General features: G+C 43.8%; 1 protein-coding gene across 1 annotated transcript in view; it reads left to right on the top strand.

The window, feature by feature from the left end:
* The window catches only part of PPP1R21 (protein phosphatase 1 regulatory subunit 21), an 89019-nt gene that overhangs the window by 35257 nt on the left and 32782 nt on the right, over nucleotides 1–20980 (top strand). The window contains exons 10-14 of the mRNA XM_040430303.1: nucleotides 5021–5122; nucleotides 5217–5305; nucleotides 11710–11846; nucleotides 15406–15498; nucleotides 19281–19408. Coding sequence (XP_040286237.1) covers nucleotides 5021–5122; nucleotides 5217–5305; nucleotides 11710–11846; nucleotides 15406–15498; nucleotides 19281–19408 — 549 coding nt within the window. The remainder of the gene's footprint in view (nucleotides 1–5020; nucleotides 5123–5216; nucleotides 5306–11709; nucleotides 11847–15405; nucleotides 15499–19280; nucleotides 19409–20980) is intronic.

Genomic DNA, 20980 nt, shown 5'->3' with positions numbered 1-20980 from the left:
AGTGAATTAATCCTAGAGGTGAACATATAAAACACCTCAAAAAGAGTTAGTTGTTGATTTAATTATATTGTGCAATCAATAAAACATGGTACAAGCGTCTTTTGCAAAAATATAAATGATTTATTATACAATAACTTAAAATACAATCAAAGCTTAATTAATATAAAACTCAATGGTATGCAATAATACACAGTGATATGCAGTGTCCTAAATTCACCACCTGATGGCTCTAACACAAATAACCGCGTTCTATATTACCTTTCAAACATAAAATGTAATAAAACCGCCTCGACCACAATTATGAGATATACTATCAGTTGACACAGTAAACTCAATAGTGATTAGGGTAGATACTAACCCTTGCTCTAGCGTTTGTTATTTCAAGCTAGGAAACTGATAGCCAGATATTGGCTTAGGCCTCATGCACACGGCCGTGTTCCGCGACCGAGAGCGGTCCGTGGTAACCCGGCCGGGATTCCTTCTGACAGCAGGAGCGCACGGCGTCATTGGTTGCTATGACGCCGTGCGCTTCATGCTGCCGCTGCTGTACAGTGATACACTCGTATGATCTATACCAGTGTATCACTGTACAGCAGCGGCGGCATGAAGCGCACGGCGTCATAGCAACCAATGACGCCGTGCGCTCCTGCTGTCAGAAGGAATCCCGGCCGGGTTACCACGGACCGCTCACGGCCGCGGAACACGGCCGTGTGCATGAGGCCTTTAGACTAACCCTTGATCTGCTCAACTATGACCAATCTCGGATATTGGGTAGTATTGCAACACAACTTATAAATTATCAGGCCTGATATTGACTATGGAATGTGAATATTCCAATCAGAGTTTGGGATTTTTCTCCTGGGGTGTCCCTCCTTTCTTTTTTTCTCTCTTCTTTCCTTACCTCCTGTATGTGGTTTATTATACAAAAACTTATCAATTAGACACGCCTTCCAAGCTTGGAGTTTTCCAATCATTGTCGGTTAGGCGTGTACATATGATAATGACTCGGATGTCACTGTATTACCCAGAATGCATTTCTGCTGTTGGTGTAATGTTACTTATTTATACCTAGGTGGCACTATTGCATAAGCTACTAGCATCATTACTAGTAAGGGTTAAATGTCCAGGTCTGACTTCATCTTACATTCCATACACATAACATATGGAATCCTAAATCAGAGCTACAGGGATTAACTTTGACACATGCACCAATTAAAGCATAGACATTAAAGGATAACTGTCACACTTACACCCTAATTTCAATTTTCATATATGTAGTTACTAATAACATGATATTCCAAAATCCGTTACTATTAGACTGACTTACCCCATATTTAATAAGATTCAGCCCTTAGCAACCAGTCTGCATAAAACTGCAATCTCACTATTCAGTTAAGATGGCCGCCACTGCCCTCACCCTGAGGCTAATCCCGCCTGCCCTCACTAGCCAGTAACAATAGCCCCCCAAAAGTGTCAGTAACCAGAGCCCTCCCCCCTAAAGGGTTAATCTCCTGCAGCACAAAGGGGTCCTCTTACCACATGTTGCTTTCATTTATACACTGAGCAGATCTCCCTTCCCTGGTCTGCGCTGATTCGACTCTGCCTTCTCCAGCTCTGCTGAGTGAGGGAGCGTCTGCCAAGCGCAGGAACAGGGAGAAGTGCACACAGCCCAGGCACTGTTATCAGCTGCTGGTGAGGACCTGGCTTTAATCATTTACTTACAGTCCCTGGCTGTCAGTAATCTGACCTTGCAGGCAGCGTCCTCCGTCTAGGACCATGCCTAGCAACTCTATTTTAAGCACAGGAAAAAGTAGGCACTACAGGGAACAAAAATGTGGAATTAAGGGGTAATTGAATATATAGTAAAAAATTGAAATAGGGCCACCAAGGAGATATTAATCACCACAATCCAATACTCCAAAAAAAATAATAAATAAATACGACAGTTATACTTTAAGGTACCAGTTTAGACATTTCCCAAACTATCAAATTTATGGTATTGATAAGAATATAATAGACCTTGTACTCTCACAGACATGTATGTCTCCCCTGTCACTTCAATGGGTGATTGGTTGTTAGTTAAAATAACACCGCTTTCCCTGAACGGAGAGTCATTAACAAAGTCTATACTTAAAATTCTTCTCATCATGTTTTAGGAGTACATGCGTTCCTAGTGAGAAATATATAAGATAATAGATGCATTGATGTCCTTCATAATATTTAACAATATAAAACAATACATATGTCCTATTGATTATCTTATACTAAAAGAACTAAGGTTCATTATATGTGTATACAGACATCACAGATTTTCTGCTTCACCAATAGACATCAATTGTAGGGGTAATTAGTACCAGATCTGTCTAGAGAATATCCTTATCTCAGTCATAAATCTATAAGGAGATAAGAATGACTCTTCTCAGACTGATACTCTATAGAGAAGAAACCTTATAAACAGGGTTCTTTCCATGAACCTATTTCAGCCAACTTTAAAATACATACAAAAATGGTGAATATAGCACAATATGGCCTCTTATATATAATCAAACCCACTATAATAATGATATTTAGACATAAATGTTATATACCTATGAAAAAGGCACAACATAATGTATTGCTCATTAAAGGGCATCTGTCAACAGTTTTGTACCTATGACACTGGCTGACCTGTTCCATGTGCGCTTGGCAGCTGAATGCGTCTGTGTTGGTCCCATGTTCACATGTGTCCACACTGCTGAGAAAGATGCTGTTTTAATATATGTAAAAATGAGCCTTTAGAAGCAACGGGGGCGTTGCTCTGTCTGCAACTGCTGCGGCCTCGGCACTTGGCTTGACAGGACCAGGCAGTGAAAACATCATCACACCTGGCCCTGTCAGTCAAAGTGCAGAGGGTGCAGCCGTTGCAGAGAGAGCAGAGCCTCTAGGTGTAACGGCAATGCCCCGGTTGCTCCTAGAGGCTCATTTGCATATATTAAAATGTAATGTTTCTCAGCAATGCGGGCACATATGAACATGGGACCAAAACAGATGCCTTCAGTTGCCAAGTGCACATGTAACAGGTCAGCCAGTGTCATAGGTACAAAACTGCTGACAGATGCCCTTTTAAAGGGTTTCTGTCATCAGAAAAATGGTTATGTATCTCGCTGACATTAGCGATGCGCTTATGTCAGCAGAACATAACTATGATTTTTAAATCCCTGTCTGACGCCGTTCCCTCAAAATAAAGACTTTTATAATATGCTAATGAGCCTCTAGGTGCTACTGGGGCGTTGCTGCAGCACCTAGTGGCTCCGTCTTCTCACCCTTTGGCACACCCATGTCCAGTTGATTGACGTCCTAGTTCTCCTCTGTACCCGTGAAATCCTGCGCCGTCCCGTTTAGTATTCGGCGCAGGCGCAGTGAGTGAAGCCGGCAGCAGGAGAGCATCCTTCACTCACTGCGCCTGCGCCGAATACTAAATGGGACGGTGCAGACGCGGGATTTACGGGGCACTGAGGAGAACTAGGACGTCAATCAACTGGACATGGGTGTGCCCAAGGGTGAGAAGACGGAGCCTCTAGGTGCTGCAGCAACGCCCCAGTAGCACCTAGAGGCTCATTAGCTTATTATAAAAGTCTTTATTTTGAGGGAACGGCGGCAGGCAGGGATTTAAAAATCATACAGTTATGTTCTGCTGACATAAGCACATCGCTAATGTCAGCCAGATACATAACGATTTTTCTGATGACCGAAACCCTTTTAAAGGGGGGGGTTTAGTCCAGTTACATTGATGGTCGTTCCTCAGGGTAGGCCATTAATCCGATCAGCTGGAGTATGACACCCACCTCCACCCCACCGATCAGCTGTTCTGCAGTAGCTCCAGGAGTTGGTGCCAGCACTCCAGCTTTGGATGAAGTGGATGGCCGCAGCAGTACCCACACCTAAGTGAATGGACAGAGCTGTAGTTTCGGTGGCGGGGTTATGGGGTGTTGGACCTCCACCAATTAGATATTGATAGGTCATCAGTAGGTATTCCTATGCTTGTGGTACTTTTACAAAAATTTGGTGGAAGCAGGCAGGGCCTCCACAACCCTACGCATTAAAAATAATTTACAGCTGAAGCGTCCAGCAGCCTTTAGTGCCAATGCACACTTTATAATATTATGTACGTTGTAGGGGTTGTCCAGGTTTCGAAAAAGATGGCTGCTTTATTCTACAAACAGCACCACACCTTTGCACGGGTTGTATCTGGTATTGCAGCTTACGTCCATTGAAGTGAATAGGGCTGAGTACTACCAGGTGGACAGGTGCGGAGCTGCTTTTGGTTAAAAAAGAAAACCGCCTTCTTTTTCTAAACCTGGACAACCCCTTTAATTTCTAAGAAAGATTTGCATTTAAAAATCATCTGTAAATCAAACCTGAGATATCAGCCATTTTCTTATTCATACCTTCCTGGGGGTGCAGCATTATGGCATTAGGGAATGTATCGCTTTGCCATTTATAAGTCTGGGACAGCTGTCTGATGGACGTCCTGGAAGCTTTAATGGCAGCCATATTGGTTGTCACCCTCCATACCCAGAAGCTAAAAAAAATCTGAATTGAAGCCTTTGCAGTTTGACAGACGAGGACGCCTCAATCGCTTACCTTTACTGCTCTTTTTTATCTTTATTTTTATAGGTAACTGAATTCAACAAAATTTGCCTCGCATTGTGTCAAACTCTCCAGTAGATGGCAGTGTTTGCTTACAGCTGAATATTTCCCTTATTTCTTTGTGTGTTCCTATGACCATAAGATTTCATATTCTTATCCGTTAATCCCATTACATACTATGGGACCTATTTTCTGTGGAAAACAATGCAATTATTACACACGCCTAAGCTGAGTTTGAGCAGAGTTCTTTTGCCGGATTACTGCCGTCTGCGATTTCAGTTTGATGCACGTACTTCGGCAGTGTAATTGGCAGTGCTGTATCCACCATGCATGGTGCAAGGTGTAATCGTCCTCGATGGCATCCACTAACGCCCCGTTTTTTTTTTTGCAGTTCTCTCACTACCTCCATGAAAATGCCTCTTACGTGCGTCCCCTGGAGGAAGGCATGCTCTTGTTGTATGAAAGCATCACTGAAGGCGCCGTTACAGTCCTGGTAAATACCTCCAGCCTCATTATTTTGCTTCCCTCTCGACCACCTTATAAGTCTCTATCCAATTTACATGTCAGATTTCCAATTCCTTTCCCAGGAAACCGCGGTGAAGCTGAAAATTTTTTCTGAGCACTTTACAACCTACGTCTCTTACCTGCAGAAGATTCTTCCGTACCAGTTACAGAGGTATTCTGTCCAGTTCACACCCATTACATTTATAATGGAGTTTGCCTTGCCCATTTTAGAAGGATCCTCTGCCTTTTAGCAGTACGATTGGCTTGGTTTGCCGCCGTTGTCACTGGGAACACATGGCTTGCCTGATGTTTTGCCCACAGCAGAGAAAACGTAATAAAACCATTAAACCTATTCCCACCGGCTCTATACGAAAGCTTTGCCCAGCATTGTAATGTGGCAGCAACTGTGAATGAACCTTATTTTATTTTTTCCACGCCCGCCTTTCGAGGTTTTAGACGCAGCTAAGATCCTTTCAATGCAATCCGTCAGCTTTCGGTAAGGCCTCATGCACACGACCGTTGTGTGCATCCGCGTCCGTTCCGTCATTTTTCACAGTTTAGCGGAGGTCCCATTCATTTCTATGGAGCTGTGAAAAAAAACTGATAGTCCTCCGTTTTTTCTCCGCGTCCGTGATTCCAGTCCGTCAAAAAAATATAACCTGTCCTATTCTTGTCAGTGGAAAATGGAGGAGGGACCCATTCAAGTCAATGGGTCAGTCCAAAAAAACGGATGCACAACTGGTATGTCGTCCGTGTCCGTTTTTTTTCTACAAGACCTTGGTGCAATAAAATTGTACTTTTCATTAACCAACCTTTTTTTTTTTTTTTTTTTACCCTGTCAGACAAAAAAAAAGGAATACACAAGGAAACACAACTGAAGCAAATTCAGACACGGACCACTGAAGCCAAATCACTGACAGTGAAAAAACACTGTCGTGTGCATGAGGCCTAAGGCGGACGTGGAACACATTTCCAGTCTGTACAGATCCACTGGCGTCCTCGGCCAAAATGGTGACAGCGGATGAAAGCAAAGATTGACGGCTCTGACAGTTACTAAACGGGAATGATTAGATGTATATAAAATAGGATACATGACCGCTGCAGGTATATCAAGTAGATAAAGACCTAAGGCAATAGAAACTCTGAGCATCTGGTAATCCAGGAATTTAGAAAGCCCACAGTATACCAATCTGAATTTTCACGAGGTCAGATACAGAAGACTGAGCACAGTTAAAGGGGTTATCCCATGATTAATGTAAAAATTGAAAATCATACATAATCTAGTACATGAAAACCTCTTTCTAGCAAAGCTAGAACCAGCCCTGTACCTCACATGGATCCAGAGATCTCCCATTCATTGCTCGAGTTGTTCTGCTAGATTTATTTGAAGCTGTAAGTTTAGGAGGGCGTCCCCTTTCTCAGGGGTGTGTCCTTTCTGCTGCAGCTGGTGGCAGTTGAAGGATGGATCTGAGCATGTGCTTCCGTCTCAGTCAGCAGGACAGATAAATTAGAAAATAGATTTCAGGGAATAACTCAGTAGCTATAATAAGTTTTTAATTCCATGCAATTACAAAATTAATCAGATCCAGGAGCTGGATTGAAAACAGTAGAATTTTTTTTTTTTCGTGGGACAACCCCTATAATTAACTCTGCGGCTGATCTGATCAGGGGGTGTCCGAAGATATCATAGGGCCACATAGCAAAACTCAGTAATGGGGGTCCTTACTAAGTTTTGATAAGGGGTCCTGTCAAATTTGTGTACGCCCCTGATCAGATGAGCCTCAGAGTTAGTCATCTATATCTGACCTTGTGAAAATTCAAATTGGTGCAGGTTTCTGGATTATCAGATGCTAAATTAAAAGACTTCTATACCCTCAAATGTTTATTAACTTATACCTGCGACTGCCATGTACCATTTAACGTCTATGTTGGAAATCGGGGAGTAGGTGCCTTTAGAAATTCTGCCTAATTTTCATTGTATTTACACCAGGCCACTGGCATACATACATTGATGAATATCCCCCATATAGCTCTTCACCTCGCACAATATATTGTTAAACAGTATGCCTGCAGCCACCACTAGGGGGTGCTCAGTGCATTGGAAATGATACAGTTACCATTGAGCTCAATGGAAGCTGTAAAACCCTCTATGCACGGGGTTCCACCTAATGGAGGCTGCAGGACAATGCCGTTGTCAGGAAGCAGAAAAATGAAGTTCAGTGCCACCTCCCTTTCCACGTGCCCCATAGCAGTGGCGTTGTCTGCCTCCATGATAAGAACGCATCCAAAAATATAATAGTAGAATATAGCACATGTGTGGGACCCTAACCAAGGTACCCCAATAAGCAATGCCACATATTTCAAGGTACAAAACAGATCTTTATTAGTTAGTCCAAAGAGGACATACATGCACAACATATAGCAAAAATAAAATATCCATGCGAGAAGTGCAATGATGTAAAGAACCCCCCCAGAGTAATGGGTCAAGTAAGTAAATGTAATGTTCCAATCTCCACGATGACTGTAATGGTGTAATGCTGTGGGGGATACTGGGTGTTGGACATATGCAAATGAATGATTGCTAATAAACCCCATAAAAAACTCTGGTATAAAACACACCATAAAGGATCGTCCCAATATGCAGCCTTTTGCTGAGGCGGGATGCAACTCTAAAACCCCCTAAACAATAGCCTGTAATCCAAAGTGGAGGGAGGGGAGGTAGACCATACACTGCGTGCAGAATTATTAGGCAAATGAGTATTTTGACCACATCATCCTCTTTATGCATGTTGTCTTACTCCAAGCTGTATAGGCTCGAAAGCCTACTACCAATTAAGCATATTAGGTGATGTGCATCTCTGTAATGAGAAGGGGTGTGGTCTAATGACATCAACACCCTATATTAGGTGTGCATAATTATTAGGCAACTTCCTTTCCTTTGGCAAAATGGGTCAAAAGAAGGACTTGACAGGCTCAGAAAAGTCAAAAATAGTGAGATATCTTGCAGAGGGATGCAGCACTCTTAAAATTGCAAAGCTTCTGAAGCGTGATCATCGAACAATCAAGCGTTTCATTCAAAATAGTCAACAGGGTCGCAAGAAGCGTGTGGAAAAACCAAGGCGCAAAATAACTGCCCATGAACTGAGAAAAGTCAAGCGTGCAGCTGCCAAGATGCCACTTGCCACCAGTTTGGCCATATTTCAGAGCTGCAACATCACTGGAGTACCCAAAAGCACAAGGTGTGCAATACTCACAGACATGGCCAAGGTAAGAAAGGCTGAAAGACGACCACCACTGAACAAGACACACAAGCTGAAACGTCAAGACTGGGCCAAGAAATATCTCAAGACTGATTTTTCTAAGGTTTTATGGACTGATGAAATGAGAGTGAGTCTTGATGGGCCAGATGGATGGGCCCGTGGCTGGATTGGTAAAGGGCAGAGATCTCCAGTCCGACTCAGACGCCAGCAAGGTGGAGGTGGAGTACTGGTTTGGGCTGGTATCATCAAAGATGAGCTTGTGGGGCCTTTTCGGGTTGAGGATGGAGTCAAGCTCAACTCCCAGTCCTACTGCCAGTTTCTGGAAGACACCTTCTTCAAGCAGTGGTACAGGAAGAAGTCTGCATCCTTCAAGAAAAACATGATTTTCATGCAGGACAATGCTCCATCACACGCGTCCAAGTACTCCACAGCGTGGCTGGCAAGAAAGGGTATAAAAGAAGAAAATCTAATGACATGGCCTCCTTGTTCACCTGATCTGAACCCCATTGAGAACCTGTGGTCCATCATCAAATGTGAGATTTACAAGGAGGGAAAACAGTACACCTCTCTGAACAGTGTCTGGGAGGCTGTGGTTGCTGCTGCACGCAATGTTGATGGTGAACAGATCAAAACACTGACAGAATCCATGGATGGCAGGCTTTTGAGTGTCCTTGCAAAGAAAGGTGGCTATATTGGTCACTGATTTGTTTTTGTTTTGTTTTTGAATGTCAGAAATGTATATTTGTGAATGTTGAGATGTTATATTGGTTTCACTGGTAAAAATAAATAATTGAAATGGGTATATATTTGTTTTTTGTTAAGTTGCCTAATAATTATGCACAGTAATAGTCACCTGCACACACAGATATCCCCCTAAAATAGCTAAAACTAAAAACTACTTCCAAAAATATTCAGCTTTGATATTAATGAGTTTTTTGGGTTCATTGAGAACATGGTTGTTGTTCAATAAGAAAATTAATCCTCAAAAATACAACTTGCCTAATAATTCTTTACTCCCTGTAATGTGATTGGAATATAATTCATCTCAAGTGAGAGCTACTACAAAATAAATCCCACACTTAATAAGGTCAAATCGCCAACCACCGCTAAGGTCCCTGCGCTGGTGATACAAGGAAGGATAACATAACAAAAACAAATACAGGTGCACTCTGTGGTCTTACTAACCCTCGTACTGGTGTAAAATTGAGAATTAGCCAACATATCCTGCTTGGAGGACATGTCTGAGCCCGAGCACCGCGCCAGGGTTTCTCAAGTAGCTCGGGAACCTAACGCTAAACCTACCTGGGCCGTATGGGCAATACCAGGAGCCAGTGGACGAATTACAGGTGCCCATACGGCCCAGGTAGGTTTAGCGTTAGGTCCCGAGCTACTTGAGAAACCTTGGCGCGGTGCTCGGGCTCGGGCTCAGACATGTCCTCCAAGCAGGATATGTTGGCTAATTCTCACTTTTACACCAGTACGAGGGTTAGTAAGACCAGAGTGCACCTGTATTTGTTTTTATTATGTTATTTTGACTGTTTATCACATCCACACAATTGCTATCTTGTGTAGGATGTCCATTGTTGTACTTGTGGTCCACTGCAGGCATCCTCCATTGTATGCATTTTTGCTGGGGATTGCCATTAGCAACGGGCCACAAGTGCAGGATCTGCCCCCCCCCACCCCCCGGTATAGATGCACCACTGCATATGGGGTTGAGCACTTCCTGCTGTTTAATACCACGCCAATTTGTAGTTTGTGATACAAGGAAGGAGCAACAGGACAAAAGCCTGACGACGAGGAAGCACGTCTGTGAAACGTACGTTTGGTGAGTATATTATGCTTTATTACTGTTGCTCCTTCCTTGTATCACCAGCGCAGGGACCTTAGCGGTGGTTGGTGATTTGACCTTATTAAATGTGGGATTTATTTTGTAGCAGCTCTCACTTGAGATGAATTATATTCCCATCACATTATGGTCTAGCTCCCCTCCTTCCATTTCAGTCATTGTAAAGATTGGAACATTACATTACTTACTTGACCCTTTACTCGGGGTGGGTGGGTGGGGAGGGGTTCTTTACATCATTGCACTTCTCTCATGGAAATTTTTTTTTTATTTTTTTTTATTTTGTTATGTTGTGTCTTGTATGTCCTCTTTGGACTAACTAATAAAGATCTGTTTTGTACCTTGAAATCCATGATAAGTACGCCACTCCATCTGATCAAAAAAGTTAACAGCAGCAGACCTAATACCCGTCTCCGGCTATCTGATAATAATATGGTGCCTTTTGGGTCTCAATAATGATTGCATAAAAGGAATATTAACCCTGTACTGATGTGTACGACTGATAATTCCACCATGACAAGCCTGAGGGTGGGCAGCAGTGCCAGACTGTGTAGACCACCCCCTGAACCACAATCAGAAGCAAAAGTAGTGCATCCCCTCCTGCGCTGTTTCACAGACAAGCAGGGAATACGGCAATTACTGCGCTTCCCTGCTTGTCGGGGAAGCAGAAGACGCCACTGCGCTTGGTCAGCAGAGAAGACGCAGAAGATTATCCGGTATCCTGCTCACCAGGATCCCTCCGCAGCAGGAAGAGGCACAACGTACAGTGTGTTGAAGGTGGATGCTCTTACAGGGTGTGAGAGGACACTAGGTGGCGCTATTCAAAGTGGTCACAGGAAGGAGTAAAGCCAGAGGGGTCACACGCATGGTGCAAATGCGATTCCCTTGCTCTATAGCCGCATGCTATATCTTCTAGATGTTTATCTTGTAACTGATTGAGGTTCTTGCGTTTCATCCTGTGCTTACTGTTAATGCGTATTATTAGAGGAAGGGGTGTTCCCATTTCCCATCACTTTATTATAGGCGATGGCCGCTGACCTCTGGGACCCCAACCCATCCTGAGAATGAATGGCCCACAGCACTGACTCAGCGTTGCGTTGCCTCTGTTATGTTTCAAGCGAATGGATCTGTGTTGCAGCTCCCTGCACAGCAGGCAGCTGCGGGGGGCGCTGTTGTGCACAGAAAAACTGTGAAATGGATGCAGCACTACACCAGCTCTGCTTCTCCTGTATTTTAGGATCGTGGGGGGTCCACGAGGTCAGACTCTTATTGGTCATAAAGTGATGGCATATCCTATCAATAGGCCCTCACTTTATAAAAATAGGAATTCCCCTTTAAGTGCACTGGAGAGATTGATTGGAAGAAACCATATGTCACTGGCCTTGACTCTGAAGGCTATAAGATATGTAATCGCCTTTGATGGAATGTCGGTTTTGTTTTTCCTCTTTTTTTCATTATTTCCCCTGCAAGTTTGGAGGAGGAATCAGCCATTTCCCCTTGCACAACAGCTTTACGGGAACGCAATGTGGAGCTGCAGCTGGACATAAGGAGAATGTCCGCGCTGTTCGAGAAGCTGAAGACTTACATTGTCCTCCTTGCCTTACCCAGTGAGTACAGATACTAGAGAAGAAGCTAATGTTTAGAAGATCCACGATCCATGTTCCTTGAGCTGCACGTCTTATCCTAAAAGACACAGTGCTCATCAGGCCTCCCATGGATCCCCTGCGGCGGGATTGTTTGGGGGAAAATGGTAATTGAAGGGTCATGACATTCTAATGAGCACCCCACCCCAGCCTCATCTTTCTAGCCATGAACCCCACATATTATATCTTCTTTTATGGTCACATTCCCTTTAACAATATTTCTATTCACTTACAGTGAGCAAAGATCTTGAAAATGGCAAAGAATTCTACCTTAAAGTCTTTTAAAAAGTTACATAAGATTTTATTATACAGTTTTTAAAGTGAATGTCCAACCATTTTAAGGGTTTGGCCCATCTGGGACATTGATAGCATATCTCTAATACAGGGATCAACAACCTCCGACTCTCCAGCTGTTATGAAACTACAGCTCCCAGAATCCTCCTTTAACTTTTTTGGGCGTTACAAGAACAGCCAAGTAAGTGTGTATTCTGGGAGTTGTAGTTTCACAGCAGCAGGATATCTAGAGAACGGGGCCTCCGAAGGGAAGGCGAGCACACCGTGCATGCACAGCTGCAGGTCCATTCACTGCAGTGGGACCTCTGGAAATAGCCAAGCCAGTGCTCAGCTATTTTCAGAACTCCCATAATGGTGAATGGAGGGTGGCCATGCAGGTGCGGCTGCTCTCTGTTCGCTTCGGAGGTCCCATTCTGGAGATAGTTCCCACGTCTGGGACCTGCTCCTATCTGACATTGACGGCATATCCTAGGGATATGCCATCAAATGTCCCAGATAGGAATATAAACAGTGGGCACCCCTAGTGGTGGTTGCAGGCAGTGTGTATTCTTTTAAGGGCTCATGCACACAAACGTATTTTTTGTTCATGGCCATATTTTTTTTTGCGGCCCATATGCGGAACCACTCACTTCAATGGGGCCACAAAAAAAAAAAGGGGAATGACACTGTGTGCATTCCATGTCCACATGGCCGTTCCGCAGAAAAATGGATCATGTCCTATTATTGTCCGCATTACAGACAAGAATAGGACTGTTCTATTATAGGCCGGTACCCGTGTTTTGCAGATCTGCAATTTGTGGACCACAAAACCACAGCAGTCATGTGCATGAGCCCTAAACAAAAAAGTTGCTGTAGACTTGAGCTATATATGTAAAATAATACATGTAGCAGACCTCTCTCTCATTGGGGATGGGAAATTTGACATTCAGTAATCGGGGAAAACCGGGTGATATCTTCTTTGACCTAGCAGAACGGGAACACAAGAGCATACAGTGAGGGACAGAAGTATTTGAACACCCTGCGATTTTGCGAGTTCTCCCACTTAGAAATCATGGCGGGATCTGAAATTCACATTGTAGGTGCATTCCCACTCTGAGAGACAGAATAAAATAAAATAAATCAGGAAATCACATTGTATGATTTTTATTTGTCTTGCACTGCTGAACATAAGTATTTTAACACCTGAGAAAATCGGTGTTAATATTTGGTACAGAAGCCTTTGTTTGCAATTACAGAGGTCAAACGTTTCCTGTAGTTCTTGACCAGGTTTGCACACACTGCAACATGGATTTTGGCCCACTCCTCCACACAGATCTCCTCTAGATCTGTCAGGTTTCGGGGCTCTCGCTGAGCAACACTGAGTTTCAGCTCCCTCCAAAGATGTTCTATTGTATTTAGGTCTGGAGATTGGCTAGGCCACTCCAGAACCTTGATATGCTTCTTACGGAGCCACTCCTTGGTTATCCTGGCTGTGTGCTTTGGGTCGTTGTCATGTTGGAAGACCCAGCCACGACCCATCTTCAATGCTCTGACTGAGGGAAGGAGGTTGTTGCTCCAAATCTCACAATAAATGGCCCCATTCATCCTCTCCTTAATACAGTGCAGTCGTTCTGTCCCCTTCGCAGAAAAGCACCCCCAAAGCACAATGTTACCACCCCATGCTTTACAGTAGGGATGGTGTTCTTGGGATGCAACTCATCCTTCTTTTTCCTCCAAACAAGATGAGTGAAGTTTAGACCAAAAAGTTCTACTTTGGTCTCATCTGACCACATGACTTTCTCCCATGCCTCCTCTGGATAATCCAGATGGTCATTGGCAAACTTCAGACGGGCCTGGACATGCGATGACTTGAGCAGGGGAACCTTCCGTGCAATGCATGATTTGAAACCATGACTGCGTAGTGTTCTACCGACAGTGACCTTTGAAACTGTGGTCCCAGCTCTCTTCATGTCATTGACCAGCTCCTCCCTTGTAGTTCTGAGCTGATTCCTCACCTTTCTTATCATCAGTGATACCCCACGAGGTGAGATCTTGCATGGAGCCCCAGTCCGAGGGAGACTGACAGTCTTCTTTAGCCTCTTCCATTTTCTAACAATTGCTCCAAGAGTTGATCTATTTTCACCAAGCTGCATGGCAATTGCACTGTAGCCCTTTCCAGCCTTCTGGATGTCCACAATTTAGTCTCTGGTGTCTTTTGACAGCTCTTTGGTCTTGCCCATGGTAGTAGTTAGTGTCTGACTAACTGTGGGGTGGACAGGGGGTCTTTAAAGAGCTCAGACAGGTGCTACTAAGTTAGATTAATGAGTGGAGTAGAGGTGGACTCTTTAAAGGCACAGTAACAGGTCTTTGAGAGCCAGAATTCTTGCTGTTTCTCAGGTGTTCAAATACTTATGTTCAGCAGTGCAAGACAAATACATTCTTTAAAAATCATACAATGTGATTTCCTGATTTTTTTTTTTTTTTTTATTCTGTCTCTCAGAGTGGGAATGCACCTACAATGTGAATCTCAGACCCCTCCATGATTTCTAAGTGGGAGAACTTTCAAAATCGCAGGGTGTTCAAATACTTCTGTTCCTCACTGTACATTTACTGAAGGGTATAGAGGACAATGTAATTAAAGTTTATTGAACTTGGCATCTGTAATAAGCCTTATGTACCACATTGCTAATTTGTTTATACCCAGGGCATCCATAGGCGAGCAATGCATGAATATTTAAAGGGCAGCAAATTTTATAATTGTCTTCTAGATCCCACGGCATTCTATACATAACCTACATTTTCTATTCTGGGCTATTTAGCTCTTATTGTCCTAGTGCCTGTAAAATGAAAGATAAAGCAGCTTTGCAATCAGTGGTGGTTACAAAATGCCTATCTATTTAGAAGAAAAGGGGACATCTTACTACGACTGTCATTTCATACTATTATAATCCACCTTATTCCTATGCAGCTTATATGAAAATATCATCTTAGTGACACGTCCCCTCCAGCCATAACAAATGAATTCTGTTTGTTCACAGTCATAAATGTTCTCGGAGTAGTTATCTGGCGTTAATATTTCAGTCCGCCTCACATCGCGGTCGGCGCCGCTGCCTCACTGTCCTTAATTTGCGAGCTACAATGTCTGCAGTCTTTCAGAATGAGGATTTCTCCAGGGTCTCTCTGCAATATTAATGACCTGGTTCACATTTTAATATAATCTATTATTTTTTTTTTTTACTAATTACTCCAGGCACGAAACCAGAGGGTTTGCTGAAATCCAACTACGGTTCCATACTGACACAGATCTCTGACTCTCTCCGTGGACTTCATGATATTATAAAAGGTAACGTACAGCAAGCCCCTTGATGCTCTCTAGTCATCGTCTTCAGGGCCTGGTTTCCAGAGAGAGATATTATTATTTTTTTAGACACCAATCATCAGCTCGTAATCCCTAAATACATCACTGTCCCAAGGCTGTAATTTCTCTTCTCGTCGCTCAGTGACTAGTGGATTTTCCAGTGAGACTTGCTGAGTATAGAACGGACTTGTTGCAGTCTATAGCTTATGATACAATGGTCTCACATTTGTAAACGCCGCCAGATGAGACCTTGATAAAGGATTAATAGGTCAGGCTGAGTTTACACGCAGCAGTTTTGGCCCCAGTCAGACATTTCCTGGCGTGCGTCCGAGCTCTATATTTACAAGAAGCAAGGATGGGAACAGGAAAGACGTTTTCATCACAGCCAGAAAAAAATCCCTACTAGTGATAAAAGGGTTTCCGATCTGCGGTGATTATAGCTGTGATCAGACTTGTTTGAGCAATGGCAAAAATGACAAATTTCAGTCCAACGATGATCAAAAAAATGTTTGGCATTCTCATACTAAAGCAATTTTTTTTCTTTGTATATTGTTTTTATTTTTCAGTTGTAGATTTTATATATTTTTTTTTAATGCTGTCCATCCTTTATGCGCTGCAACTGTGGACAGCAGTTCAGAGATGTATTTTACAGCAGCTATGTAGACATAAGGAATCTCAGGAAACAACTCTATGGGACTTATATGGGGGAGTGTTGTGGGCACGTTTTTGTGACCTGTGCAGGGGAGGGGGACGAGGTGAGCTGTGACCATCAACTAAGATCAGTGTGTTATTTGCCTTCAGATTTAAAATTGAGTTGTGGCCTTTCCTTCAGGAAGTGTCAGCCTTTTGACAATGATATTGTCGTGGCCAATTGGTTTCTCCGTAATCTACAGTGGGGAAAATAAGTATTTAATATACTTGTGATTTTGCAAGTTTTCCCACCTCCAAACAATGGAGAGGTCTGTAATTTTTTATCGTAGGTACACTTCAACTGTGAGGTCTAAAAAAAAAAAAAAAAATACAGAAAATCACATTTATATGATTTGAAAATAATTCATTTGCATTTAATTGCATGAAATGAGTATTTGATACAATAGAAAAAAAGAACTTAATATTTGGTACAGAAACCTTTGTTTGCAATTACAGAGGTCTGACATTTCTTGACCAAGTTTGCACACACTGCAGCAGGACTTTTTGCCCACTCCTCCATACAGATCTTCTCCAGATCTTTCAGGTTTCCGGGCTTTCGCTGGGCTACATTGAGTTTCAGCTCCCTCGAAAGATTTTCGATTGGGTTCAGGTCTGGAGACTGGCTAGGCGCTTCTTAGGGCTCTTTCACACTTGCGTTCTTTTCTTCCGGCATAGAGTTCCGTCGTCGGGGCTCTATGCCGGAAGAATCCTGATCAGTTTTATCCTAATGCATTCTGAATGGAGAGAAATCCGTTCAGGATGCATCAGGATGTCTTCAGTTCCGGACCGGAACGTTTTTTGGCCGGAGAAAATACCGCAGCATGCTGCGCTTTTTGCTCCGGCCAAAAATCCTGAACACTTGCCGCAAGGCATTAATCCGGATCCGGCCTTAAGCTAAACGTCGTTTCGGCGCATTGCCGGATCCGACGTTTAGCTTTTTCTGAATGGTTACCATGGCTGCCAGGACGCTAAAGTCCTGGTTGCCATGGTAAAGTGTAGTGGGGAGCGGGGGAGCAGTAAAGTGTAGTGGGGAGCGGGGGAGCAGTATACTTACAGTCCGTGCGGCTCCCCGGGCACTCCAGAGTGACGTCAGGGCGCCCCACGCGCATGGATGACGTGATCACATGGACACGTCATCCATGCGCATGGGGCGCTCTGACGTCATTCTGGAGCGCCCCGGGAGCCGCACGGACAGTAAGTATACTGCTCTCCCGCTCCCCACTACACTATGGCAGCCAGGACTTTAATAGCGTCCTGGGTGCCATAGTAACACTGAACGCATTTTGAAGACGGATCAGTCTTCAAATGCTTTCAGTTCACTTGCGTTTTTCCGGATCCGGCGGGCACCTCCGGCAAATAGAGTGCACGCCGGATCCGGACAACGCAAGTGTGAAAGAGCCCTTACAGAGCCACTCCTTAGTTGCCCTGCCTGTGTGTTTCTGGCCACAATCCATCTTCAATGCTCTTTCTGAGGGAAGGAGGTTGTTGGCCAAAATCTCGTGATACATGGTCCCATCCATCCTCCCTTCAATATAGTGCAGTCGTCCTGTCCCCTTTGCAGAAAAGCACCCCCAAAGTATGATGTTTCCACCCCCATGCTTCATGGTTGGGACAGTGTTTTTGGGGTTGTACTCATCCTTCTTCCTTCAAACACAGCGAGTGGAGTTGACACCAAAAAGTTCTATCTTGGTCTCATCTGACCCCATGACCTTCTCCCATGCCTCCTCTGGATCATCCAGATGGTCATTGGCGAACTTCAAATGGGCCTGGACATGTGCTGGCGAGAGGAACTTGTGTGCCCCGTAGGATTTTAATCCATGAAGTGTGTTACAGTAATATTTGAGACTCTGGTCCCAGCTCTCTTCAGGTCCTCCCGTGTAGTTTTGGGCTGATTCCTGACCTTTCTCAGAATCATCCTTACCCCACTAGGCAAGATCTTGCATGGAGCCCCAGACCGAGGAAGATTGACAGTCATCTTGTGTTTCTTCCATTTTCTAATAATTGCGCCAACAGTTTTTGCCTTCTCACCAAGCTGCTGGCCTATTGTCTTGTAGCCCACCCCAGCCTTGTGCAGGTCTACAATTTTGTCCCTGGTGTCCTTTGACAGCTCTTTGGCCTTGGCTGTGGTGGAGAGGTTGGAGTGTAATTGAGTGTGTGGACAGGTGTCTTTTCTACAGGTAACGAGTTCAAACAGGTGCAATTAATACAGGTAATGAGTGCAGAGTAGGAGGGCTTCTTAAAGGGAACCTGTCACCAGGATTTTGGGTATAGAGCTGAGGACATGGGTTGCTAGATGGCCGCTAGCACATCCGCAATACCCAGTCACCATAGCTCTCTGTGCTTTTATTGTGTAAAAAAAAAACGATTTGATACATATGCAAATTAACCTGAGATGAGTCAGAGCTTGAAAATACGTCTCTTCTCTGGTCACACAAGTAAGATATGACTCTTATGTTAATTTGCATATGTATCAAATCGGAGCTATGGGGACTGGATATTGCGGATGTGCTAGCGGCCATCTAGCAACCCATGTCCTCAGCTCTATACACAAAATCCTGGTGACAGGTTCCCTTTAAGGAAAAACGAACAGATCTGTGAGAGTCCTAATTCTCGCTGGTTAGTAGATAATCAAATACTTATTTCATGCAATAAAATGTAAATGAGTTATTTAAAAATCATACAATGTGATTTTCTGGATTTTTTTTTGATTCTGTCTCTTACAGTTGAAGCCTACGATAAAAATTGTACCTACGATAAAAATTACAGAAAACTTGCAAAATCGCCAGTGTATCAAATACTTATTTTCCCCACTTATACGTTTCTGTTTTTTCCATTTATGTTGTGTCTTTCTTGCTGGAAAAGTAGAATATCGCATAAGCCGATCAGATACTACAGTATGTAAGCTTTTCCTCTCGCCCCATGGGCTTGTGTATAACGCACAGTTGGGCTCTGTTGGTAATGCATAGGATCTATGAATGATAACGGAATAATATCTGTCACTTCCCATAGTAGTAGTGCTCCTTACACGAGAGGGCTTGCTAGTTTATGGCTATTTTTACTTATTTATGTCATTGCAGAGCTTTCCAAGCACTACAGTCATAAAGCTGCACTCGAGCAGGAGCTGCCAGGAGCCACCGATAAACTTAAAACCACAAATGATTGCATCTTGTCTTCGCTCGTTGCTCTAACCAATGCAACAAGCAAGGTATGTGTTTATTACCGCGGTTTCCATTTTATCACCGGATAGAAACTTATAGATAAAGTTATGACCCTGTGAGTGTCGTACTTTTATTTTTAAATGACTGTGCCACATGGACTTTAAGTAGGTCGGCATCCCCTTCGTTTGACTATTTCTCTCACTTTCTTTGCTAACAGATGCAGAAAATAAGCCGTACAGCCACACAATCGCTGTAGAGAGACATTAGCCGTAGTACCGGTGTTAAGGCCTCATGCACACGACCGTTGTTTTGGTCCGCATCCGAGCCGCAGTATTTGCGGCTTAGATGCGGACCCATTCACTTCAATGGGGCCGCAAAAGATGCGGACAGCACTCCGTGTGCTGTCCGCATCCGTTGCTCCTTTCCGTGGTCCGCAAGAAAGATATAACCTGTCCTATTCCTGTCCATTTTGCAGACAAGAATAGGCAATTATATCAATGGCTGTCCGCGCCGTTCCGCAAATTGTGGAATGCACACAGACGCCATCCGTGTTCTGCGGATACACAATTTGTGGACCGCAAAACACACAACGGTCGTGTGCATGTAGCCTAAGATGGTCAGTTACTGTTCGGCTGACGGCTTCTCCTCCTGACTTCCCCGTGCACACGCACACTGCTCATTGGGGAGAGCAGAATTGGCTGCGGGCAGACACCTCTTTCGACAACTTATTTCCCATGAGAACAAAGCATCAAGCTTTTTAAAATGCAAAATGCCCAATCGTATATATACACATTAGATGCTTGCCGATCCTGCCAATATTGGTGGGCTCAGCCAAGATCTATGTATAAGAACTTTTTGTGAGTTCCTCATCAGTAAGATTCATTGCTCACTCTCGCTGTTTTTGTAAATTCTATAACCTATAATGGAAAGCGCACACATATGGTTGGCTAAGCAAACGGGAACAGCGACCCCCATTCTCTTGACTAAAAAGAGCCCCAGCAGTGCTACCTTTTTCTAATCAAACATTTCAATCTAGACGTGCAATAAATATTATTGGCGGATAGAAGAATTGGGCAAATGGATGTTTTTTGCCCAATCCTTCTGTTCTGTTGGGAGAGAAGCAGCCACCAGAAATGTCTGACAGCAGCTTTCAGCTAATAAACACATACATGTTCTGCCGAGCTCGGCTTGTATGGGGTGGGGGAGTTGATGTCTTCTATTAAAGGTGGATGAGCACCTTAAAGGGGTTGTCTCATCTAGACATTTATGGCATTTCTATAGAGTATGCCATAAATATCTGATAGGAATAGATCCCGGAGGTGAGGCTGCCACCTATCTGAAGAACAATACAGTGCCGTGAATGGACAGCATGGCGCAAAGGGCCCCATTCTTGAGATAGCAGCGGCTCCCACATGTGTGACCCACATGACATATCTTGATGTCCCAAATGGCAGTACTCCTTTAGGTATCGGGTTGTTAGATTTTAGCTGCTAGATCTTTTTGTTCTTGGTGAGAAGGGCCGCTGGCAGAGGTGTTCGGCAGCAGCTTTCTCCCCAATCAAGTCACATGCTGTGCTCTGCCAATTTTAGGTACTGTATTAGTCGCTCTATAAGATGCAT

This window comes from Bufo bufo, chromosome 4, assembly GCF_905171765.1.
Source record: "Bufo bufo chromosome 4, aBufBuf1.1, whole genome shotgun sequence".
NCBI lineage: Eukaryota > Metazoa > Chordata > Amphibia > Anura > Bufonidae > Bufo > Bufo bufo.
The sequence above is the reverse complement of the archived record's forward strand: the minus strand, read 5'-3'. Positions and strand labels throughout refer to the sequence as shown.